The sequence below is a fragment of the Manis javanica genome, chromosome 4 (assembly GCF_040802235.1).
Source record: "Manis javanica isolate MJ-LG chromosome 4, MJ_LKY, whole genome shotgun sequence".
NCBI lineage: Eukaryota > Metazoa > Chordata > Mammalia > Pholidota > Manidae > Manis > Manis javanica.
The window spans coordinates 63521341-63547655 of NC_133159.1; the positions used below are offsets into that span (position 1 = coordinate 63521341).

Consider the following 26315-nt stretch of genomic DNA (forward strand, 5'->3'; position numbering starts at 1 on the left):
GCAGTGAAGTGTGTTGCAACCACTAAGTTAAAAAGTAGTAACAGACAAGAAAGAATCAAGGGGGAAAAGAACATTTTGGATCCTGAAGGAGCAAGTTGCTTGTCAGAGATGTAACGAACCAAAACAAAATAAGTTGCTGCTACTTAAGCCTTTTTTCTAACACTGCTGGGGTTCATTAGCTTGCAAAAAAGCACTGAAATTGCAAAAGAGAAAAAAAGAAGAAATGCTTATTGTTCCCATCTTCAATTTCTTATTTAATATAACTTTTAAAAAAAGATATAATAGAAAAGGGAGGGAGTCATTAATTTTAGAGTCTGCAAGAAATGAAAATGAAAAATGGTCTGCTGATTAGTGATATGCAATTTGTTCCTTGAACGTCTTCAATAATGTGTGAATGTCACATTATATAACACTTACAATGATTAAACCAGAAGATGAAATAAGATAGGATAGATCTTGTGCTCTTCCCCAGCTAGTGGACAACTTATCTCATTAATCTCTCTGGACTTGCAGCCTAAAATTGAATAAGCAGTGTTATTGGGGGAGATTTATAGCACAAGACTTAGCAGCCTCACTGAGGAAATCTTACAGTACTATTTTGAGAAGCCTCCAAGATAATTCTTGGGACTTGTATTCATTGTAGCCTGTCATAAAACATTGCCCAAACCAGTAATGAGTAGTGAACCTTCTCAGGAACTTAGTATTCTGACAGCAACACTGAAAATGAGCAGTTGTTGGCTCCCCATCTCATGGGAAGTTAAAATATTCTCAGTCCCAATTTAAAATTATTTTGTTAGAAATGGTGGTTTAAGTGCAATGGGAGATTATGCACCGATAGACCTGTGTGTGAGGAACGCTCATGAAAAATCATGAATGTTTGGCGTTACGAAGGCAGATATGCACAAAGCAGAGATGAGGAGACCTTTATGAAGTGTTTGTTGAAGGAATGAATGAACTGGTAACTGTGAGTCTCTGTCCATTTCGGTGACTGAAATCCGGACACTGGGCGTGTAAGTACTATTAAGTAATTGGCTTTTTAGTGCGAGTTTTAAAGGAAAATGCTCTGTCACACCTTGGACCAGTAACCTGGAATTAAGGGTGAAAAGAGGTTTTTATTTCTCCCCCTCCAGCTTTATTGAGGTATAATTGACAACTAAATGTATATATTTAAAGTGTGCAACATCATGATTCAATATATGTATATATTGTGAAATGATGACCATAATCAGGTTAATTAACTCATCTATACCTCACATTGTTACTATTTTATGTGTGTGTGGAGAACCCTTAAGATCTATTCTCTTAGAAAATTGTAAGCACACAATATGGTATTATTAACTTTAGTCACCATGCTGTACATTAAACCCCCAAAACTTACTCACCTTATAAGTGAAGGCTTGGACCCTTTGACCAGCATCTCCTCATTTCACCCACCCCCCAGTCCCAGGTAACTACCATTCTACTCTCTCATTTTGAGTTCAACTTTTTTTCTTTTTTCAGATTCCACATATAAGTGAAATCATACAGCTTATGTCACTTAGCATAATGTCTTCTAGTTTCATCTATATTTTCACAAATGACAAGATTCCTTCTTTCTCGTGGCTGAATAATCTGTGAATAACAACAAACACACACACATACCATCTTTATTCATTCATCGATTGATAGATATTTTTAAAAAGTATTTAGCAAATCACCCAATAAAGATTTACCTTTAAAAACCATCAGTAAGCATGACTACTCTTTCCTGTGGCATGTTCACTTTCTCTCATACCAGCCTGTTGTTATTCGTGGATCATGCCCCCTTGAGCATGAGTCTGCCCCTGACCCTTAGCCCCACATCTCACTTATGCCTGGGATCTATTAAGTACTCTATAAAATGTTCTGATACATGAAATGAAAGTTATTATTTACAGGAAGTCAAAATCCACCTTCCTGAACTTCTAATTGGTAAATCTAATTCTATCTTGTGCTCAAAAAGGAGTATACCAACTCCTCCTTCCATGTGAGCATTTTGATGCTTAATGACTCCTTACATTTTCTCTGCTCCAGATTAATCCCAAGTTCCCTCAGTTAATTATTTTCTTTGCCAGCTGTGTCAGTCATTTCAACTTCCTGGTCAACTTAAACTTCAGACCCTTTTTCCTTGAAGTCCTAGCAAGGAAACCTTCTCACCTGTCTTTTACTAAAGCAAAGGCTTTTTTCAAAAGCTGAATTGTGACCTATCCCATCTATCATTGTACAATTCAGTCATACTGTTTTTTTACCCATCTTTCTATGGTCTTAAAAGTTTGTCAGATGCTGATTGTTGTCAACAATGTTGTTGCCACAGTGTTGTATCTTTGCGGAACTAATCAACACAGTTGGTAACAGAACACTGTGCATAGTTGGATAGGTGCCATTAGGGCCCTCTTTTCCTTTTAGGGCAGCACTAATTATCATTTAGCCCTTTTGTGTGATCATTAGGCCTACAAAGATTTCCACAAGTGTGCTAGAAGTAACTTTAGAAAAAACTATCTGTTAATCCTCTCTGCCAATTTTGCATAGAAGGAAACTGAGTAAAAGAGCCTACAGCCACCTGGCTGGTTAGAAGAAACACCGAGACTAGAACCAAGGCCGGATGATGCCCAAGGCAGGTGTTCTTTCTTCTTGCTCACAATTGCTACTCTTTTTTTTTTTAATAGACAATTTTTTATGGCAGTTTTAGGTTCACAGCAAAATTGAGCTGAAGGTACAAAGAGGTTTCGTGTACTCTCTGGCCTCACACATGCATAGCCTGCCCCGCTGTGGACATCCCTCACCAGCATGGTACATTTGTTATAACTGATGGGCCACCATTGACATATCTTTATCACACAGAGTCCATAGTATACGTTAGGCTTCACTCTTGGTGCTGTATATTCTATGGGTTTGGACAAATTTATAACAGCAGGTATCCACCATTATAATAACATACACAGTAGTTTCACTGCCCTAAAAATACTCTGTTCTTTACCCATTCATCCTTCCCTCTCCCCTAATCCATGGCAACCGCTGATCTTTTTTATTATCTTCATACTTTTGCCTTTTTCAGAACATCCTGTAATTGGAATCATACAGTATGCAACCTTTTCAGATTGGCGTCTTTCACTTAGTAATATGCATTTAAGATTCCTCCATGTCTTTTCATGGCTTAATAGCTCATTTCTTTTTAGTGCTGAATATTCCATTGTCTGAATGTACTACAGTTTATTTATCCATTCACTTACTGAAGGACATCTTGGTTGCTTCCAAGTTTTGGCAATTATGAATAAAGCTGCTATAAACATCTGTGTGCAGGTTTTGTGTGGACATAAGTCCTCAACTCCTTTGGGTAAATACCAAGGACCGTGATTGCTGGATCATATGGTAGGAGTATCTTTAGTTTTGTAAGAAATCTTTAAGCTATTTTCCGCAGCTGCCACTCTTCCTATTGTTCTCAAGTTCAATACAAGGAATGTTAAATGTCTTACTGAAATCCCGACATATTATGGAAGGTTTCCTAGTCTTTTTCATGAAGGTCATATACTAACATTGATTTGAAGCTAAAGTGAAGTGGTGGTCTTTTCCTATTTGTTCTTATAAGACCATTGGTAAAATTCCTTCTATTTCTAAATATAAATCGTTAAAACATGATATGGTGGTGTTGCCTAACAACTGGTACATTATAGTTAAAAGTAAGTGTGTGTAAATATGTGTGTGAGGGAGGGGTATTGTGTGTGTGTGTGTGTGTGTGTGTTAGATGAATGTGCATTTACTTTATACCATAATAATTAAAGAGCAGGATAAACAGGATGATTTACTGCTCAGTGAAAACATCATATAAAAGCAAACCGGTCATTTCTGCACAACCATTTTGGGGGCGTGTAGCCTTGCTTCGTGCTCGCTGAGGGACCTCTATTGTTGATGAAGAACTGTACATTTGTTCAGTAGAAGTAAAATAGCTCTTTTTACCTTGCTGACTGAATTGCTAACTATTCTTCAACATGAGTCTCATTATTCCATTATTCAGTATTTAAATATAGATAATGTAATGTCTTTATTACCATTAGTATTTCCAGAGAGCTCTTTATCTTAAATCTCTAAAACTCAGGCCCAAAGAACACTTTTCTCTTAGGTATATTTTGTTATTGGTTAGCATAGAACCAACCCATAAATTTCCAAAGTCAAAAAAACACTAAGAAAACGTTCCCCTTACAATCTTCTTAGAACGTTAGTACAAGACCATGTTTTTTTAAGGAAACACCCTACAATTTGTTGTTTCATCAAGTTTGTGGGGAAAATGTAAACTGCAGTATTGTTTAACTGTAGTCCAACAGAGGACTATCATATTGCACTTGTAATCAAAAAATAAATTGAACATCGTGGTAAGCTTACAGAAAGAGAGAGAATTAGATTTGATTAGATTAGCCTTAACCTGCCTGGAATAAAAAAAACTGTCTGCCTTTCCTGTTATTTGTCAGTGTTTATAGCAGGTTTCGCCTACAATGCTTTCAGTATCATTTCCAGGCGGTAAAATGCAGTCAAGCAGAAAAGACACTCATAAATGTCAGAAAACAAGTTTTTTGCATTTCAAGGGCTTTGAAGGTCAAGTTCAATCCACTTAAGGGAAATAGACTTTTGGGTATGTGGTAGCCCGTTGTTGGTGTATTTAGGCATATAATTTATGTGAAGTTAATGGATTTATCTGTTACTGTAAGAAAGTGGAATGTCCTGGGGACAGTCCATAGATTCTATACATTTTGTTCACCTGTTAAAAGGTAAAAAAAAGTCGAATTTCCATAATTTGTGATGAGGAAGGAAAGATGTTCAATCTGTCAAAAATTGATCAGGTTTTATGGAGCACTGCGATCCTCTCCACGTTCCTCCTGTTCCAATTTGGTTCTTCTTTCTGGCAGCTTCCCCACTCTATGCTACAAAGAGGAAGAGCTCTGTTAAGAATTTTTGCAAACCAGTGAGAGATTTTTTTTCCCTTTGGAAGCCTTTGTTGAGGTATTTTCTTTTTCTTTTTCTTTATGAGACTTTTTTTTTTCCCTACCAGGGAGCCTTAGCAATTAGAGTTTAAAGCTACCGAAAATAGGTATGCTCTTTGATATCAAAGAGCTTCTTGAAGATTTTTCAAACGAAAGACACCCAAAGGTTGTATTTTAAGGTGCTACTAGCACAGGCCTTTGTAGTTAAAAAACCCTCAGAATGTTCTACCAAGTGTATTATTCTTTGGAGATGATGGGCTTCAGTACTTTTGCATTTGGTAAAAGGTAAAGTGTTTGAGTGTGTATGTGTGTGTGTGTGTTCTCACCTCTGCTAAATTGAATCTCAGTAGTTACAAATAGTTTCTTGAAAGATGTAGGATGAATACAGAGAGGATAGGGGTTAGAGAATGGAATACACTTACTGAGCACTCACTGTGTGCCACATATATCATTTATATTACTTCTTTCAGTCATCACTGTTTCTGCGGAAAGTGTTGGGTTACTGTCCACACTTTCCAGATTATAGGTTCAGAGAGGCAAAGTTCCCTTGTGTAGGAGCAAGCCTGGGTTTTTCTAACATCCACAGTTAGCTAGAGGAGGAATTAGAGGAAAGAAAATAAAACCTGGAGATCAAAGCCAATTTCTTGGGGAAAATGTGTGTGTGTGTGTTAGGTGTTGGGAAGGAGAAAATGCAATAAAATGCTTTAAGAACTGTAATATCGCTAGATGATAAAAGTTTAGGTGTTTTTTTCTTTCTAAGGAAATATATTTTGGTCACCACATGTAGGTCCTGGCTTGTTCCTACTTTCCTAGACTTGTTTTTTCTTATCCTTCTCTTCCTCTCCAGTTGTCAGTTTTCTTCCTGAAAAATGCACCATGAACCATGAATATGTGCCCAAAAAGGTTTGTTGAGCACCACCTGTATTCTAGATACACTAGGAAGAGGCAGTGGTAAGAAAAAAAGGCACAGTTCCTGCCCCTGTAGAATTTCAACCCTAGTGAGAAAGACACTAAGTTACTTTTTTAATAGATGAATACTAATTTTTCTCCTGCCACCAGCAACTTTCTTGTTTTAAGAGAACATGTTGAACTCAGACCCTGTGCAAGCTTGGTGCAGGTGTTTAGGAAATGTGTGTTGATTTATAGAAAATATTAAATTTCTTCAGCCCTCATCTTCCTTTTTTTTTTTTTTTCTTTTTAGGAGAGCAAGGCAGGGGCTTTTATTTAGAGAGAAAGTGAAAAGACAGAGCTCCTGGCTCAAGCTAGGAGGGGACAAAAGAGCCCCCAGCCCTCACCTTTCTTGTTACAAAAGTAATATTTAAAAATAAATGGTCTTTGAGAAAAATCATCTTCTGTAGTTGACCATCAACACCTGTCAATATTTGTATGGAACTTTGGTGTTTATGAAGAAAGGGCTTTTTACAGGCTTTATCAGAGTTAAACCTCATAAATCTGTGGGGAAGGGGCTCTTATAATTTCCATTTTACCGTTTAGATATCTATAGATAAGAATTAATTTGTACCATGTGGAGTTGAGATTAGAATATAAAGTATCTCTAACTCATTTTTTCTTTTGATTAAACTACCTCTTGAAAATGATTAAAACAAAATATCAAGAGATATACAAATGTCTCAATTTCCCATTATAATAACAATTTTTTTTTTTACCTAAAAAGCACAGAGACAATTTATTGCATTCATTTAATTTATTGATTCACCAACATTTCTTGAAAACCTAATATATGACAAAGAATGAATTTCCAGGACTAGGGGTCTTTTCCTCTAAGACATTATAATTTACTGGAGTAGACAGACATATAAGTAAATAAATATAGGGCCATAAAATAAGATGTTCTTGAGGTATAATGCAAAAATCACTAGCTTTTCTGACAATGTGGTTGAATCTTGATTCCACTACTTACTAGCTGTTATCCTGGGCAAATCATTTATTCCCTTTGGCCAGCAGTTTCCCCAACTGTCAAATGGGGGATAAGAGCATTGTGTGTATTGCAGTTTTACATATTAAAGGAAATGTGTATAAAAGGGACCAGTACAATTCCACACACTTAGTAGGTGTTCAGTTATTGGTACTACAGTTATAATATGACTGAGCCATATGAATGTTTGCTTTATATCTTGATTGATTTATATCTTGATCTATTATCTAACTGTGGACTTGCCAAGAATCTAGGGACTAATTTCCTGATTAGGCAGTAGAAAGGATAGGGAACTTTCTGAGAGGATGTGAAATTGTTTTGTCTGAAGACAGATTTTTTTTTTGCTTGGTTTTGTTTTGTTTGTTTTCCTGAACTGAAATTTTGGACAGAAGAAACTATACCAATGTATGTAGCCATCAAAAAGCATGGAGTCTTCCAAGAATTATAGTATTCTTATGATAGCTAAACTATGAGGTCTGAACATGGCGAGATAGACTGGACAAGTAGAGGTCAGATCAGAAGGAGGTGTTTTTATCATGTTCAGCCACTTGGACTTCATCTTAACCACACAGACAACTTCCTGTCACCTAAATAGGTGAGTTAAAGTGACAAACCTGGAACTAAAATCTTGGTTTGTAGAGTTCTTGATTGCATGTAAAGAAGAGGAAATCTACAAAAAAACTTATCTGGAAAACAAAGAAGTATATATTCAATAAGAACCCTTATGATTGATAGGCAATGGAGGGATGAGATTTCTAGTGAAATATGCCAATAAGAAGCATCTCAAGAGAGTTCCAGAAGGAGCCTGCAGTGCTGGAATGGTACCGACAGAGCCCCCTGGGGCAAATGCTGTCCATTATGTGGCGAGTTCTAAAGCACTAGGGACGGGGCTCAGAGTGCCTGGACCCCAAGTGGAATGTTTCCATTTTCCCCTGAAAGTCAGCATAAATATTTGATAATGTCTCCCTTTCTGTGAAGGGGCCATCTCTCAGTGGGAGTGGTATCTGGTATCCCTTAGCAGAACAGAATTATTTGTTTTCTTAAGCTTTTCGTTATGTCCTGGAGATGGATTCTAAAAGCTCCTAAAGTACTTTGATTTTGAATTTTCACAAAAGTATTTATTCTTTCACAGTAATTCAATATAAAAGGCAATAAAAGTGATACATTCGGAAGTATTCAGGACCTGCTATCAGCGCCACACGGGAATAAACTATCTTGCCACTTATACATCCCACAGGAGAAAAGAATCACAATTCACATATAGGAAATCCCTAATGTGTTTGCCTCCGTTTCGCTCATACTGTCTGTTCTGCTGAAAGGCATATTTTTTACAGATAAAAGCTGCCCTGTCTTGCTGAACTGTTCATGTATTTTACTCAGGAAGAAAAGGCTTTATTAAAATCAGGAGCAATACCCAATTTGCAAAATATTGCCTAAAAATAACAAAATTCAAGAAAATGTCAAAATATGCTAAGACTATGAGCCAACTTCATGCTGTGGAAAATTACCTAACAAATTTGGCAAATACTGCTTTTAAGTGAGTAGGAATTTTGGGTTTTCAAAGCATCATCTTACGAATTGGTGGTCAGGTGCTAGAAAATAAACGGGGTGTGGAGGTGGCCTTGCCCTTGCTGAGCTGGGCCAGTACTAAATATGCTTTTAGGGGAGGTGAACTGTGCCACACTCTCAGGCCTCAAAACTGTTCCCAGATTACTTGTGTTTTCAAGGTTTGTGTGCACGAGGCTCCTGGCTTGGGTGCTTTTGCCAGTGGGGAAGCATTGGTGAACAAGTCAGATACAGCTTCTCCCTTTCAAGAGCTCACAGTCTTGCAGGTAAAGAGATATTAAGCCAGTCATTGCAACAGTGAGCAGAGATATGCAGGGGCAGTTCACTGTGCTGTGGGGAAAGTTCAATCATTGGGACCTAATTCTGCAAGAGAATACCCACCCACCTGAGTCTTGGGCACCAGAGCTGAGATTTTAGTTGTAATATTAAGATCTAGCACAAGCCTACCTTCCATCAACTGAACCTATTTCTAAATTTGAGGAAATGACCTTTGTTTCTTTACAACTATTTATTGCTAACTTTTCCCCTGTAACTACTTTTGTGTATATTTTTATGATGCTGTTTACTGAATAAATCTGAATATTTGGCTTAATGAACCAACAAATAATCTCCGGAGAAATCTTCATCTTTTTGCAGTCACATATAAGCTGCAGAAACAGAGTTTTTTCTTATTTGAAGAAATATGCATAGAAATGAAAATTTTCAGACTCTCTTTGCTTTGATTTCAGCTTTTCAACAAACTCACTCAGTGGACATTTAAAATTCCCATTGTCAGTGCCAGGACTCAGAGGAAGTGGTTTGGCCAGGTGTGTTAACCCAGCAGCGTGCATACACATATGGAAGACAGATACATATTCTGTACAACTAGGTGAAAAACTACAGAAGCTTCTTTTCAGACAAGGGTTAAAGAGGAAATAATGTCTTTTGCTGAAAACTTTTTCTCAGCAGGTGCAAAATAGCTGCAATCAGGTAGGCTTGGCTAAGTAGCAGCTGCTCTCTACCAAGTCGAAAGATCACAAATTCTCACCCCATTTCTATTTCAATTACGTAGACACCAGGTTCAATTTGCGAGTGTCTGAAGGCATGCCTAACTCTGTGATAAGAAATGGGCTGAACCCAGAGTGAGGGCCATGTACAGAGCTATGGTGCAAAACTTCCTTAGAGTGACAGCAGCCTTGGCCAACCAGGGTCCCTGGGTCATCATTACAGAGTCAGTAGACTTGAGAGCCAGCTAGTCACCTGAAAGCATTCCATCATACAGATGAGGAAATCAGGAGCTAGGGAGGATAACAATCTTACCCACGGTCATCTTGGTTGCAGAATCATCAAGGCTTAGCCTCTGGCCTACAACTGCTACTTGTTTTGTGCTAGAGAGGTAAATAAAGCAGGTGGCATTGGTTGGGACCACCACTGTGGGAGCATTATGTTGAAAGAATTTGGAAGTTGCATCCTAACTCGGGGAAATGGTGCTGTGGTTGATCAGCAATATGTTAGGGGAGAATGTGGGAGCATGGCATGCTATGTGTTCCTGAATTTGGCTGAATGATGAAGGTAATGTTGATAATTACCACATGATGTAAATAAAGTGTGCTTCAGAACAGAGTGCTCTAAAATCTTCCTGGAGGGTCGGGACCATTTCACAGAGGAGGTGACATTGAAGAGTGAGTAACAGTTTTCCTGAAAGAGGACGGAATGAAGACAACATTCCATGAACGTAGAATAGCTTGTGCAGAGGAACTTATATGTGGAGAAAAGAAGGAAATTAATGATTGTTGACTCCCTGTTATATGCTGGGCAGTAAGCTAGGTCTTTGATGTATTATCTTGTTATTCAGTTTTCATAATGATTATGATTTTACAGATGAGGAACAGGGAAAAACTAAGATGCCCAAGGTCATACAGCTACTAAGTGGGGCTGAGATTTTAATTATTGGGGCTCCAAAGTAACTTTGTTAGCTACTTGGAGAGACAGTATAGGTGAGCAAAGTGGATTGGAGAGAGAGGATATCACTGGTTTGGGTTGGGACTGAATTTGAGTTGCCTCTGGGACATAGAAATAGAAAGAAAGGCTTCTGGAAATACGGCATTGACTGATCTGGTTATGATAAAAAATATATTAAAGACTTGCTGATAACAGATCTTGTGCATGTACATCTAGGCTTCTGCTTTATGGTAGAGATCTTTCTGCCTTTGCTATTCTAGCACATGAGAGTATAAGTAATAAACTAATAAGCTTTATGTTCCATGAGCAATACAAATTACTGTCAATGCAATATTAAATCCAGAATTGATAGGAAAACTGTCTTCCTTAGAAATTCAAGTGTTCTTGACATGATATTTTTTATTATCACCTTGAGACCTGTGCTCTGGCAAAACTCTAGTTGTGCCCAGCAAAAGACTGTTTAATATGTATGCATTTCTCTGCGAAGGTTCAACTTTGACCTACAAGAGGACAATGCCTATTCCTTAGGGAGAAGCCGGGAGGTGCCATACACTGTGCATGGGGCTGAGGTGTGAGATGCATGCATGTGTAGTGTAGTCTAACCATGTTCAAAAGAAGGTTTTGTTTTGTTTTTAACCTCATCCAATCTTAACAAGAAGAAAAAACTCAAAGGATTTTTGCATTGGTGATATCCAGTGTCCTGGGCAACTCCAGGGCTCTCTGTCATCCTCTCTCTGTAGACTTGTGGTTATGCCTCCGTTAGGGCACAGGGTCAGGGGTAGGTGTTTAAAATAGCTCATGCCCCATTCTTGATTTTCTTTGTTGCCTTGGATAATGACGACAGTGATGATGTCTATGATGGTGATAACCCTGTATTTCTTTGATTTTAAAATGTCTTCCCATTTTTTCACATATCTTAGACTTAGATGTGTGTTATATTCAATACCAACTTGTAGTCACAATTGCCTGTGACAAAGTTAAATTCTTTCAGATAGGATTTGTGTTGTTTCAGGTGGTCACCTGGTGACACTACCAACCTAAAACCACTTTAAATTGAATTATTTACTGAGTTTTTTCCCACAAATCACACTGGTAGTGTGAACTGGTATCATAAACATGCCTGAGTATCTGCTTGTGGTTCAGATTCTCAGGGGAGATTATTTTTCCTTTTTCTTTTCTTGCTGCATCTTTTCTGAATGGCAAAATATTTATTTATGGAATATTCTAATTTTAAGGGAATAGCATTTTGGTGTCTTAGCTTTTTGCAGAAGTCTCTTATTAGACTCCCCATTTTATTTTTCTCTCATCATATTTAGAGTAACAGTGTGACTAACAAATGATGGTACCTTAGATTTGGTGAAATACTATAATAATAAAAGCTAACATTTGCCAAGCACTTTCCCCTTGCCAAGCACTTTCCCTTTGCCAAGCGGTTCTTTAAGGGCTCTTTATATATAGTAACTCATTAAACCTTTAACAGTCTTATTAGGTAAGTACTATTATTTCCCCAATTTCAGATAAGAGAACAGAGGCACAAAGAGGTTAAGCAATGCACCCAAGTTACAAAAATGGATTCATTTGGTGTAACTTGACTACCCCAAGTATACAGATAGGCTGAAGAGAATCTGATTTCATCCCTTCATCCCTGGAAAGTACTAGACACAGAACCTTATACTCACCTGGCACACAGCAAACTGTTGCAGAACATGGGCCATTGTCCTTATTAAAAGGACAGGGTATCCTGTGTCATCCATTTCTCATTCCCTGATGTGGGACTCTAGCTTTAAGTATTATCCTTGGTCAAGAGTTAGTTTTCTAAAGAACATGAACTCTTTTAAGTCTTTTCATTATGTGCCATATAAAGGATGTTGCTCTAAGCAGGTTTACTACCATTCAGATCTGCAAGTTCTATCAGGAACTTCAAAGTAGTTCTCGGTGAAAAGTCCAGGTCAACAAATACTCTAGTTCTCACTTCATTATATATTCCCCATGCTAACCCTCTTCCCCCACCTCCCCACCACACTCACATCAAATTACACAGTGAGGTGAATTAAGAGGGAAAAAGGACAAAATAATTGGTGGGTTTTTTCCCCTAATAGAAAAACATATTTTCCCTAATGATCCTAATCTGAAACTTTTCAGATAATTTTCTGCTTATATTTAGGAGAGAATAATTTTTAATCCCTCTATCTTTCCTTCTTTGTCTCCTTCATTCTTTCATTTCTTCCACAAAAATTCATTGAGTACCTTCTCAATTTAAGACATTGTCCCTGCTGCCTTGTGGGAGATGGTTTACGTCCTTGAGGAATTTTTGAAAACATAATTATAGAGGAATCTTTCCCTCCCATTCCTCCCTGCTCCTTCTTACCTCTTACTCCCATCTTCTGTCTTCACTCACCCCATCTCCTCTCACTCCCATCCATGAACGGGAAGCCGGAGAGGAAGAAACACCATTTGAGATGAGTTCTGTTTGAACTTGCAGAGGCGAGGATGGTGGAAAACAGCAGGGTGCCAGTGAGGAGCAGCCTGGCCAAGTCCCAGGAACTGGGTAGCACAGGGGGCTTGGGAGACTGGTGAGAGGCCCCGTCTGAAACCCAGCGAACGTGAAGAGAGAGATGAGAAATGAGATTTTCACATATAAAACTTCCCTTCTTTCTTTACTGCTTATAGGGAGAATTATGGGAGATGATAATCCTGAAAGTACTTTTAAAGATAAATGCTATGCAGTGTAAACATCGTTAGATTCACAGAAAAATCAGAAGTCACCTCGTCACTGTCCTCAGGGTTACCATCCTCATCATTACCGTGATGCCTCTGGGGCAGCACACCCTCCCTGCTGGCACTAGGACTACCAGAATTTGTCTTTATGCTCCACTTCTGTGTTCCGAGCACCTTGCAAGTAACAACTTCATTCTAAGAGACAAGCTCATCTCTTTAAGAGTGAGAGATGCCAAGCAGATGTCTGCAGAAACCAAATACAGCCAGCAAAGGCTATAAGGTGGCTGAGAATCAAAAGGAAGCACCTGGCCTGATTACCTTATTCCCTTCATTGTCCCTGGTTAGTTAGCACCTCTCTTCCCTCAACAGAAGGCCAGGGGCACAGGGAAAGGACAACAGGTGGACTGGAACATATTTCCGTAAGCTCAAGAATGAATTAAAAAACGTTAGGGCCAACTACCCCAACCTCTAATGGTCTTATCATGAGAACCAGTTCATTGGAGTAAATTTCTTTGGGTCTATCTGTGCAGCCCCACCGAGGGACTTTGCTTTCAATGTACTTAGGAATCAGTCTTCAGGTCTGTCTTGTGTTTCTGAAGAACTTTGACTTTTTCTTCCACCTGCAAGGACATATGCTAAAGCAATACAATAAGTAAAGTAAAATGAGATAAAACTTGGTTATATACTTTTACAAAATGAAACAAACTCAGTGAATATAGCCATGATTGTTTTCATTTGCTATTGTAGCAGCTTGAAAATGAAATCAGGGCAGGAAAACCTAAATCACCTTCTCAAATAAAATAAGAGAAATGTGTAGGCACATTAAAAACTCGTTGAAGTTTTATATGATGGTTTTAAAATAGGTGTTAGAAAGTTCAGTGTGACCTCTTATGTCATTGGACAAACTCCTCATGGGCATGTTAACTTGATCATCTCTATAGCGTTTGCAGCTATAGGAAGTCCCCTTTGGGAAAAAAATTCCTGAGGAAATTTTGGCTACCTGTAATTTTTCAGTAGGGCTAGCTTTTTCACAGAGTGGTCTGTGACAATGGTGCTCATGAGAACTCTATTGCCTTGGTTGGTTGTTGGATTTACAATTATTACTGGACTGTGCCCATCTCTGGTGGTGATATGCTGATGTGAGCTCCATGTTCTTAAAACTAGGTCATCTAATTGAAGGTGTTCTACTACTTAAAAAAACTTTTTAAATGAAATATCAAGATGTTTCCTTTTATAGCCACATCTTCATTTAACAAAAGGATCACAGAATTGTGGAGCTGAGAAATAAAAACATAACCATTTTTTCATGTTGGTTCCTACAAATTGCCTGCCGTAAGACTCCATACTATGGATTGACAAAGGGTACCTAATATTCTCTCGCAGAAGTGGAAGAATAACTGCTTTATTTTTCCCTTCATGCTAACCAATCCAGTGGTTCCCTACAGTTGTCTTTTCCATACTGAGAATAAAACCAGAATTAACTTTGCTCACAGACTACTGATTTGAAGTAAATATAATTACTATGCTTCAGATCAGCCTCTTAATTCCATATGAATGAAGTATTTTGTTTATTGACAAAATGTATTACCATATCTACTTTGGGCTATTGCTAATTTTCTGCTGGTACAAGTAACAACAATGTAATTCATACACTTGAACACAGGTACTAGAGTCAGAATATCTTAGTTCAGTAATTGTCTTTACTATTTATTTGTTCTGTTACCTTGGGCAAGTTATTCAGCCTCTCTATATCTCTTTTTTTTCTGGAAAATGGGGATTACAGAAGTATTTTTCCAACTGATAATGCTCATTAAATATTATCATCTATTAAGACTGTTCATACATATGTGAATTATTCGTACATGTACACTATATCTGACCTTCAGTCCCAGTGTTCCTATTAAGAGAAGAAAAGCCAATCTCTAAAAATAACAATCACAGTTTTCATATTGAGAATGAGAACTTAATGTCCATTAACAATATCTGATGAAATGGTCCCTTGTTGTTTTTTGTCATTGTCTTTCCAGAAAGGCTTTTTTCAACCTCCCCATCCATTGACCACGCCACCTCCAGAGTAAGCTTTCCAAAATTAAGTCTGATTCTGTCTGAATCATGCTTAGCCCCCTTCTTTGGATTCCACAGTCTAAGTCCAGACTCTTAGGCATGATCTGTAAGACATTCCAGTCAGGTCCCTTCCTGCCTGTCTAGCTCCAATCCTGCTCTATTCAAAAAAGGCTTTATCCTCAAAATGTATTTCTTTTACATTATCTCATTATCTTCATCAGCCTCCTGGATTCTGAAGTGCTGCTCGTTCTCACATGTTGACCTTGTTCGACATTCGCTGCTCTCTCCTTTATGACCTTAGTGATTCTATCACCAGCTATCTGCCTAAGGCTGCGCTTGGTAAGCTCCTATATAGACTCTGCCAATCTGGGACTGCCCACCTTTTTACTTACCCTCCTTTTTTTACCCTCCAAAGAAATGAATGAGATTTTCCCCAGAGTTCACTTTAGTTTAGGTTGTAGATTCAGTAGGTAAAATAAAACAAGTGAAGATTTTGTCAGTATACTCTGAGTGTTGTTAATTCATCCTGTACAAATGGGAAGAAGCATTATTGTATTCTGAGAGAACCAGATTTGGAGTTTGGCCAATGATACAAGGTATCATTGTGCACTGATGGCACAATTCTTTGTATTTGATAAGGTCACAAGTAGGCATTTGGTAGGGACTCATCCACATGAGCTAACTGAGCACTGATATAAATAAAAAAACTGATACCTTCACATTTGTTACAGGATAAATGACAGCATTTGGACAAAAGTGTACACTATTTTACCTTAATAAGCAACAACTTCATTCATTGAATAATATTGTTTAAATAGAAAAATATACCTTTACACTGTTATCATTTGTGAAATGAGGGGCTAAATTAAGAGGTAAAAACTTTATTCTGTGGTTAAGAGACCAGTTCTGTGATACAAAAGATAAAAACATACAGATGTTAATATAGCTTGCAAATTTGGTAGGTCCAAATCTCTACAATTGCTTTCTCCCTAAATCATAAATTCTCTGCGGGTTTTATTTTGAAATAGGTATTTCTGCTATAAGTCTGATAAATGATATTCCAACTTTAAAGAGCAAGCAACTGGAATGCCACATTTTGATGCATATTTTTGCAGCACAGAGAGGATTAAATCTAAATGTCTCAGCTGTTAAAGGCCCCTTCAGACTTGCCCAAAATGAGGAAGAAAGATGGAGAAACCTTTCCTTAAAGCAATTCATCAGATCTATTTGAGCACAGTGACATTCTCTCAGAGCTTGTGTGGATAAGTTGCCCTAAATAGTTCAAGGGTGTGCAGCTGCTCGTAGTATTTGAGAAAAAGATCTAAGTTCTTATCATGTATTCACATAGGCTGGCCAATTGCTCATTGACTGGCTAATGTCCAGCAAGGCTCTGACAATTAGTAGTTATATCATCATGATAATATCTTCCAGTTTTGAGTGCCTACCATGGGCCCCAAAACTGTGCCCTGTCTTTTCTACCCATTGTATCATTTGATGTAGCATGAGAAGAATGACTTGTTAAATGTGCTCCTGTCTTTTGTGGTGTGAAAATTTGTCAAGCTGAGGCTTACACGTTATAAACTTGCTGAGTACTTCCTGTTGTTTTCCCTTACCTGATTATTGCTGGGTGGAGCTAGAGGTTGCTCTGATTACCTCAGTGAAGGCAGTGGTGATCTCTCCCATGAACAAATTGTTGGACCCAGAATACATGTATAAAGAGGTAGTCTTTTAATTTGCTGAGTGTTGGACTCTAAACCGACTCTGAACCATTACTAAATCAAGCCCCTGCTGGAATAAACTTCTGTCAAGTAACTGGAAACAAGGCACTGTGGTATGTTAAATGGCAATTTCAAGTAAAATGAAGTGATTGATACCTTTTCATTTGATTGGAAAATGGAGAATATTTTAAAGTTATAAAACATAGCACTTTTGTGCATTCATCCTTTCATTATCCTAACGTAGAGTAGATAGGATGGATAATTGCTTCTGACTGAATGTATGTGGTTTATTATTTTTTGTTTTATGATTTGAATCTCTTCTACTTCCCTAGCATCATCTTGTACCACAAATAGTCTGTGTATTCTTCTTCCATGTGACTTTCAGGTTTCTGACCAAATTAAGGACTTTCAAACTCTGAGCCTTAGTCTATGCTGTTCCCCCTGCCTTGAAGACCCTTCCCTTCTGCACTTGTCTAACTCCTACTCATTCTTCAGGACTGCATTTGCACACCATCTCTGCAAACAAGCATTTCCTGACTTGTCCCACACACAGCACAACCCTTGCCCATGTCCTTTGGGCTGCCCAGCACCCTGAGCAATACCTCCATTACCTCATTTGATACGTGGTATTACACTTTTCTGTTTACTTGCCAGCTGCACTAAGATGGGGCTTTTTGGAAGCATGGTCTATTGTGGCTTTATTTGTTTTCCAGCACTTCACCCAGTGTACACAGAGTGTGGACCCAGTGAGTGCTTGTGACTTGAGGGAGTGGATGCATTCATATGGATTATGCACAGTGGTCCTTTGTTACTTCCCCAACTCCCACAGCCCTATCACAAACACACACACGTTCTTACTGCATTCTGGTGTGGTAGAGTTTGAAAAGCCTCATTCATGGTTTCTGTTGTAATGAAGTTCAAGGTCACAGTCTGGCACAGGTGACGACTAGAAAGATGCACATTCACGTTGAATTCCAATGTGCCACCCGAAGCACAGCATGTGCTTGACCTTAGCCTCTTCCAGTGAATTTTCAGGGTGGTTGTATATCAGCACTATGGGAATACTTTCCTGTTAAGCAAAAATATGGAAACATGAAGAAAGGCAAAGAATTAGGTCCAGGCAACACAACACAAATTAGGCTGGACTTCTGAGCTGTGAAAGGAGCACCTCTGCCCACTATAGATTCTGACTTCAGATCAAGCACAGAAGAACCAGTGTCTGGCTTCCCCTCTCCACTTGCTGCCCTCATCCTCTCTGTGCTCATTTCTGGTTCCCTTTGCTAGGATGTGGGAGGCAGACATGGAATACCAGGGAACAGGCTTTTACAACTGTGATTTCATTCTGTTTTGAAGTTTCTCTCAAAATGGTTGGTTTATTTTCCTCTCATATATGCATTTTATATGTGTTGCTTTGTGAGACCGGCAAATTCGGAAAGGCACTCCATTCCGTTGTCCCCAAAGCCCGAGCCATGCAGTGCAATGAGGCAACCGAGAGAGCAGAGAGCCCCGCTGGGCTCTGGAGTAGACAAAGGCACAGATCCCTTCTGGGCCTCCTTCAAAGCAAGCTGCTCTTTTGCAACAATCTATGGGATGCTGATAAAAAAGGTTCTTACCTGTTTACTTAATGGGTGACTGGCCTCTTTGCTTTTATTTAGCCATCTGTTCTGGTCTGTGTCCCTTTAAACTTGTAAGATCCATCACCTCATTTAAGCTGTTACCTTGACACATTGCAATGTTGTGGACATAATGACTCCACAGAGGAGCAAATTAAAATGGTTTTTCATGATTAGAAGGTTAAATAAGGTAAGGCTGTGGTAGGTAGCTGTGAGATAAGGGGTTTTGAGGAGGCAGAGCTCAAGGGACTTGCAGGTGATTGGAAAATTAGGCTGGCTAGACAGAGGGATGGGGCTTTTACAAATTATGGGCATCGAGGAAGAGTGAAATCTTCCTTTGGGGATCTCTGACTACTGGAGGCTTGTTCCACTGCCCTTACAGAGACTGTGACCTGTGAGGGCCCAGGGAGGAGACAGGGGCTGGCTTGGGGTTTTCTCTCCCCTGTGGGACATTCTGTGAAGAGCAAAATGAAGCTGATTCCACTGGGCAGTGGTAAACTAAAAGCAGACCGCTACAGTCATTCCCAGAAAGTTACTTGGCTTCCCTTGTTTGAACAAGAATCAGAGGCCAAGTCCAGCTTCATGGAGGCCTATCTCTTCACCCTGGACTTTAAGGCAGAATGGTTCTGACATCTGCCTCAGCTCTGCTCCTTTTTTCTTGTTCTGGACTTAACCTTCCCTGCCTCCTTGGCGGCTCCCTCCAGTGCCTGGAAACTAGGACCTAGAAAGCCAGGGGCTTCGTCTTCTTAATCTCTTAAATCAGTTCCTGCTCTGCCCACTCTGTTTTCTCCTAATATGAACCAATATTATTGCAGTTACCTAGACTGGAAATCTCAGGCATCTCTGAATTCCTGTCTGCCACTTCTATCCAATCAATAGCCAAGTTCTCTGCCTTCCACCTAGATTGAGTTTCTCATGTCTTTTTCCACCTTTTTATTCCCCCTGCCACTGCTCTGGTTTGCATCCCTCATGAACTCTGTCCTAGCTACTTGGCACAGCCCACTAACTGATTGCTGCATGCCTCTGGTTTCTCCCTGCTCCACAGCATCTTAAGCATTGATGACTGATTATAATGTTGTCTTGCCAGTGGGTTTCAGCCCCAGGCAAGTTCGCTATGGATTCAATGTGACCAAAGAAAATGACAGCAAAATGTTCTTGGGGTGAAAGGGTTATACCCAATTTTATTTCCAGATGGCAAGTCAGTCACTAAAATCCCGTTCACTCAGAGCAAGTCTGTATGCCACAAGCCGGTCTCTGCCATTGGACCCCTCTGTCCACACAACCATCCTCTGGGCCTCTCTGCTCAGTCGTCCCACACAGCCGTCCTCTGGGACTCTCTGCACAGTCATCTGCACATCCGTCCTCTGGGCCTCTGTCCTCGGCGCTGCCACCACTCCAACCTCTGCTCTGCTCTCCTGCAGCCTTGCAGCCCTGCCACCGTGTCACACCCAAAGCACTGGGTAGAGCTCTTTTTGTAGAGTCAACAGCCATGTATTGCCCACAGGTGTGCAGTGAGCTAGTCAACCACGGCCAGGTGAGAATCCTGGCCACAGGAACTCTCATTTTATCCACAAATATAAAACAGTCACCTTTTAAAAATTAAACAAACCAACCCAAACTGCTTCGTTTTTCTATCACCTGGCAGACTCAGCAGACTTCCTGGCTTGGAATCTGAGGTAGTCCATAAAGTTATTTGTGATTCTGGCTTTTTCATCTTCTCTGTGCCCCAGTAAGACAAAGTACCATGTGGCTGTGAGTAATCCCATGTGTTTTTTGTCTCCTTGCTCTGTCCCCTCTACCTACAAAGCTCCACTCACACATCTCTACTGATTAAAACAAATTAATTTTATCAAACTCAGTCTCAAATACATTTCTGCTTTTCCCCACCTGAGTCAGATGCAGCTAATTGCTCCTGCTCACATTCCACGGCCACACATTGGGTTGGGGAGTGGAGAGGGGCATGTTCTTACACTGCTTGGCATGAGTTCTTTCCTAGTCTTACTGTTAGTTTTTTGAATCATAATTTTGCAAATCCTGTAGCACAGGAAAAATTTCCTGCCTGTAGAAAGTGCCAAAGAAACAGAATAAAGATTGATAGTGAATGTGTCTATAAGAATGTGAAAAACCCATTCATTCATTCATTCATTCACTTAAGTGTGTGTTGGGTGCCTACTATATGTAAGGCACTGTGTTAAGGACTGGGGATGCAGAGGTCCGTATGACACAGTGCATCCCAGTTCTCCAGGAACTCACAATTACTTGGAGGAAAAGTCGCAAAATAATTATGCAGTGAAAAACGTGCAACAGTAGAAGTGCCTTCAAGGTATGGAAGTGGCAGGACTGTACCTCTATCAGGGTTGACAGGGTGTGGTGAAGAGGTGATGTGGGCAGGGAACTGAGCAGTTAGGAAGGATTTCCTATAGTTAGAAATGTCTGTCTGTCTGGGTTTTGAACACTGAATAAGAGTTGTTCAAGGAAGACAGGGAAGTAAAGAAGGGTAGGGATGAAATGCAAAGATAATCCAAGGCAGCTGCCCTCCTTACTGTCAGACGCTGAGCACACGAAAGCAGCCTGGTCACCCAAGGATCAGTATTTTGTCTCCAAGTGAAATATCCTAAATGACAGAGCCCTTTGATCCCTTTGAAAGAAAAAGAGAGAAATAAAGGAACCTTCCTCTGTAACTGATTTTGGTTAAAAGTCATTCATTCTTCTTTTTGCTTGTTTTCAATGTTTTCTAGAGAAAGTCTGTGATTGCAGTGAGCTTCATAGCCGCATTCCTCTTCCTGCTGGTTGTGCGCCTTGTAAATGAAGTGAATTTCCCACTGCTACTAAACTGCTTTGGACAACCTGGTACAAAATGGATACCATTCTCCTACACATATAGGCGGCCCCTCCGAACTCACTATGGATACATAAATGTGAGGACGCAAGAGGTAAGACCTCAGAGGGTTACCTAGGATTCAAAGGTATCCATGGTAACAGCTTTTCATTAGGAGCAAGATGTCTTCCAATCACTGAACTTTCTCTTCCCCAAAGAGCTTCTTTGTGTCCCTGAAATTTTCTGTTTCTCATTCTTAGACATTTATTGACATGTGTCTAAAGTCTGCTGCCTCTTCTATGCCAAATCTTCTGATTCACTGGCTTCTTGGGGAGTTGAGGAAGCAATTACCTATTTTCCTGGTGGTTTGTGGCATAACATACATATCTTTCCATTTAGAAACTCTGATCAGCATGAAAACTGTCTGTCTTTGTTTCCTGGAGGTCAACTGGTTGGGGATAGCTCTTTGTAGAACCGCAGAGAAGCATCTATACTCTCTAAAATTCTGTAATCCTTAGACCTGGAGCTAGAAAAGGCCAAGCTGAATTTAAAATTCTCAGTGGCTGCAGAGATAATGGGATTTAAAGAGTTTCCAAATTTACAGGTGTTAAAATCATTTAAATCCTATAATCACTGAACCTCTAAATCTTTGTAGCCAATTGGTGGTAGAGAGTGAATGGAGGTATATTGACAACTAGAAAGCACACACTGTGCTAGCACTTTTGGCAGCAAGGATTTGTGTCATGGAGGGAAGTAAAAATAATGAACCTCACAAAATGTGTAAAGTGTATAGAAGTGGTTAATAAAATTGTCTTCATTAGTCACCTCTATGGAGTGGGATGAATGTGAGGTTAATATTCACAGATGCAAAGTCCTAGCCTGTTTGAAGTTGTTGGTTACAAAGGTACAAGTCACCAGTGTGTCTGTGTCATTGAGAGGAGTTTGGGATCAGATCCCATTGAAAGTTCATTTTGTAAAGATAATAGAGAGAAGAGTAATGCACAGAATGTCCTGAGAGTTATGCTTAGCATCCATGGAGGGATGTTGAAAGCTGGCTTGGCCCATCCTCTTTTGTAGCAATATCATACCTGTGTCATTGCTTCTGGTTAGAGTCTTAGAAAATTGTTTCTCTATCTGCAGGATTTACAGGCTTTTTATTAGACCTTTAGAGTTAAAAAGAAAAAGGTACCATTAATATAAATTCTTAGAAGCCTTGCTTGATGTTTATCCTTTAATTGGTTTTAAATTAGTTTTTTTAAAAATGCCATTGCTTGAATTTGTTGAGTTTCCTAATAAATTGATTACCTATATAAAAATGTACCTCTTAGGAAATGGTTTTCCTCACTCTCATCTCTTCTTACTTTTATTTCTGGCTGTCATTTAATATCCTATAACTCTGCTGGCCTGTGTTAATCATTTCACAAGTGCCTGTCACAGACACAAAATAAAACATGTGACGGAAGTGTCTCATGAATTATTCTCATGAGGGAAATCTCACCAAATATCAAAGACCCTTTCATTTGTTGAAACATCAATGGATTGGATTTTGGCATGTTAAGGGAAAAACTGACCTGGAGATACAGTCATTTAATTAGTCACAGTAACCAGGCTACCTTTGAAATTCTTTTGGCATAGTTTTTAATAAAATGACTTTTTCAAAAGATATTGATCATTATTTTGTTCCTGCAGAGATTATCTCTTAGGAGGAAGCATGATTGCTGGAAAGAGTTAGGCTTTAGAGGCACAGAGGCATGGTTTGAGTGCCAGTTCTGACACTTATAAAATGGGGATAAAAACATCGAGTGGCAAAAGATTATGAGGATTAAAGAGGACAAAACGCATGAGTAACAACTCCAAATTGGTGCTCAATGAATGAGTTTCTTTTGCTTCCCCTATACTTACCACTTATGAAATACAGTGTTTAGTATGAGTAATACCTAAATACCAAAGTCCAGAGTACCAGACTTTGTATTTAAATTTTAAAGACTCTGGACTCAGGTCAGTAAACACATGAAACAGCTCTAATCTCCTTAGAAATTAGGGCTTTGCCAAGTAAAACCACAATGAGAAGGGAAATAAAAGCACAGAGAGGTATTACTATACACTAAATACCAGATTGGCAAAAACCTAAGAATCTGACAATACAAGGTGTTGGTGAGGACATGGAACAAAGGGAACTCTTGTGCACTAGTAGGGAGAGTGTAAATTGTGGAACAAACACTTCAGAAAAACCACCTTTCCATTATTGAGTAAAGTTAACGATCCACATACCCTGTTCTCCAGCATTTCTAATCATCAGTGTGTATCCACGATGTATATTCACTGGAGGTACTGCGTGCAGGCTGTGGTCGGCATGGGTGGCATGTATGGCAGTGTTGTTTGTGACAGCTAGAACCTGGAAGCAACCCAAACATCTGTTAGTAGGAGAGTCTATTAAATTGTGCTACATATGCTGGACTACCATACAGCAATGAAAGTGAAGACACTGCAGCTATGTGAAACAGCATGGATGAGTTAGACATGAACAATTTTGATCAAAAAAATGCAAGAATAATAGAATACACACAGTGGATTCCATTTATATATCACAGGAAGAGGCAAAACTAAATGATGTTGCTTAGAGACATACATAGGACGTAAAACTAAAAAAGGAAAAAAGAGCAAGGAATTATCATCAAATGAAAGGGAAGAGCAGTTCCCTCTAAGAGAAAAGTGTGGTTTGTGATCAATTGGGTTTCTGGGATAGCACCAGTATCCTATCTCTTGATCCAGTTGGAAGTTACATGGACGTTCGTATTCTAAATATTTATTAAGTGTACATTCATGTTATATGCCTTTTCCCCGTGTCTATTTCGTAATTTAAAAAAAGAAAGAAACATGTATTCAGAGTGCAGATAGGGTGGTTATTGACCAGGAGTCACACAAAACATTTCACCTAATTTAACAGCAAGAAATAACTAAAAAGAAGCCATAGGGCATTAAGCTATCTAAAGCAAAGTAGAAATATTTGAAATAGGCAATTTCATTTTATGCAAACACTAGCAGATACACAGGTAACATTTCTCTCACCTATGTGTAATAGAAAGAGAGGCCCTATATACTGTAGCATGAGCACTGGGGATGAGCAGAAAATTTTGCATGGAATTTGAAAAACAATGTTACACTCAAAGAAAATAATATTTTTCTCCAAACTCAAACAGTTGTAGGCTAAATTAGGAAGAAAGCAGAATTAGTGGTGCTCTATCTCCCTTCTCACTGATTTCATCTTTCCCTCTCACAGTCCCATCCCATTCCCACCCCCATGACTATGCTCCAGTTTTACTCTGAAATGCTCTGTGATTTGGTCCTCACCAGATAATGGTTTCAAATGTGCTCTTTCCCAGAGATGGTTGCATTAAATAAGACTTGGGAAGGAAAAGTCTTCAAGAGCCAAAGTAATAGAGCTAAAATGATAGGTAGTGGATTTGATGTTTTGGGCAAATAGTTTCAGTAGTGATCCTCAGATATCACTTCAGAGGTAGCCACCCACTCCTATGTTCCTGTTCACTCTCTCCTAATCTGGAGAAGTGTCAGTAGCCATGGCTGAGCTGAGACAAGTGGTTACCAAGCTGATCTATTTATTTTAAGATCTTAGTCCTTGAAGTTTTCTCAGAAGTTTCTCAGAAGAGAGCACATACTTTCTAGGAACAACCAGGCTTCCAAAAATTTTTTTTTAACATGTAGACATGCCAGCAGTGATTTCCAGACCTGGAACATATGCAGACATGATCCTTGTTGATGATAGTTTTATGGCCCAGTGCTTCAGCTTGGCCAGACATTGCACTAAACAAAGATTTTACGGGCAGAAACATTTCCAAGAAAAAGTGTCTTTCCGCTACTGTCTAAAACAGAAGGAGAGGTGGGGGATGTGGGAAGGGCAGAATTAGGTTGAAGATGTAGTGGACACTGGAGAGCTGGGTTGCTTGGGGGTAAAATCTGGTTCTCTGGTTATCTTTGAAAATGAGAGGAGTTCTGGTTCCTTTGGCTTGGAATAAGTGGAAGTATAGGCAGTCTCATGCATCTGAGGTGGTCTCTCCTGGAGGCCTCATTAATTATAATAATTTACTCATTATAAATATAATAATTACTATATAACAAATTGCAATAATTGATAATTTACAAACTATACCCAGTTCATGCTCAAACTCATTTTATCAGTTCACTTAATTTTTGAATGATCTGTTCCCAAGAGAAGTACAAGAAGGAGAAGTTCTAGTTACCTGTATTTCATGTAATAAAACTGACCGGGTGGCTGCTGCAGAACGCTGTCACAAACTTAACACAGCTGTTCCTGGGACTTTCCCTTTTAATTCCAACTGTGGCCCTTTTAAATGTGCCTTCACTTTAGCTGTGTGCCTTAACTCTACAGTCTTGCTCCAGGGTGGTAAAGAAAATGCAACACTTGGCATTTTTTATGTTAAAAAACCAGTATTTTATTTATAATAAAATCTGAATATTTGTAACTGCCTCAGATGCATGAGACTGTCTATACTTCCACTTATTTGTAACCCTGAGGAATGCAGGAAGGGTACAGGTGGACTTGATTTTATTGCAAATTGTTGGAGTAATTTCTTCCTGGTTCAGACTCATAAAAAGGAACATGTTGTGAAAATGATGAGAACTATTCTAGAGGAGTTAAACTGAAAGACTTTAAATACCCCTCCCACCATAATAATTACAATCTAAATATAGCACAGTTGTTGAAGGGCTCCGTCCTTTCCCCACCTCCCTTCTGGTTCTTGCCTTTGGGAGCAGGAAGTCTTGAGAAGAAGAGAAGCAAAGTGAATCACTAACTGGGAGTTTGAAGCTGTGCAAACTCCTGTTGGCCACAGAACCCCAGACTGCTCATCAGCATTCAGGTTTGAGCCTACAACAACCGTGAGGTGGTGTCAAACTGAAGCACGGACAAGG

The 26315-nt window shown here is 39.2% G+C and overlaps 1 protein-coding gene across 6 annotated transcripts in view; it reads left to right on the forward strand.

Moving 5' to 3' along the window:
* ST6GALNAC3 (ST6 N-acetylgalactosaminide alpha-2,6-sialyltransferase 3) overlaps positions 1 to 26315 on the forward strand; it is a 614818-nt gene that overhangs the window by 203906 nt on the left and 384597 nt on the right. For all 6 annotated transcript variants that reach the window (XM_073234153.1, XM_073234149.1, XM_073234151.1 and 3 more), the window contains exon 2: positions 21286 to 21480. In XM_073234153.1, coding sequence (XP_073090254.1) covers positions 21286 to 21480 — 195 coding nt within the window. The remainder of the gene's footprint in view (positions 1 to 21285; positions 21481 to 26315) is intronic.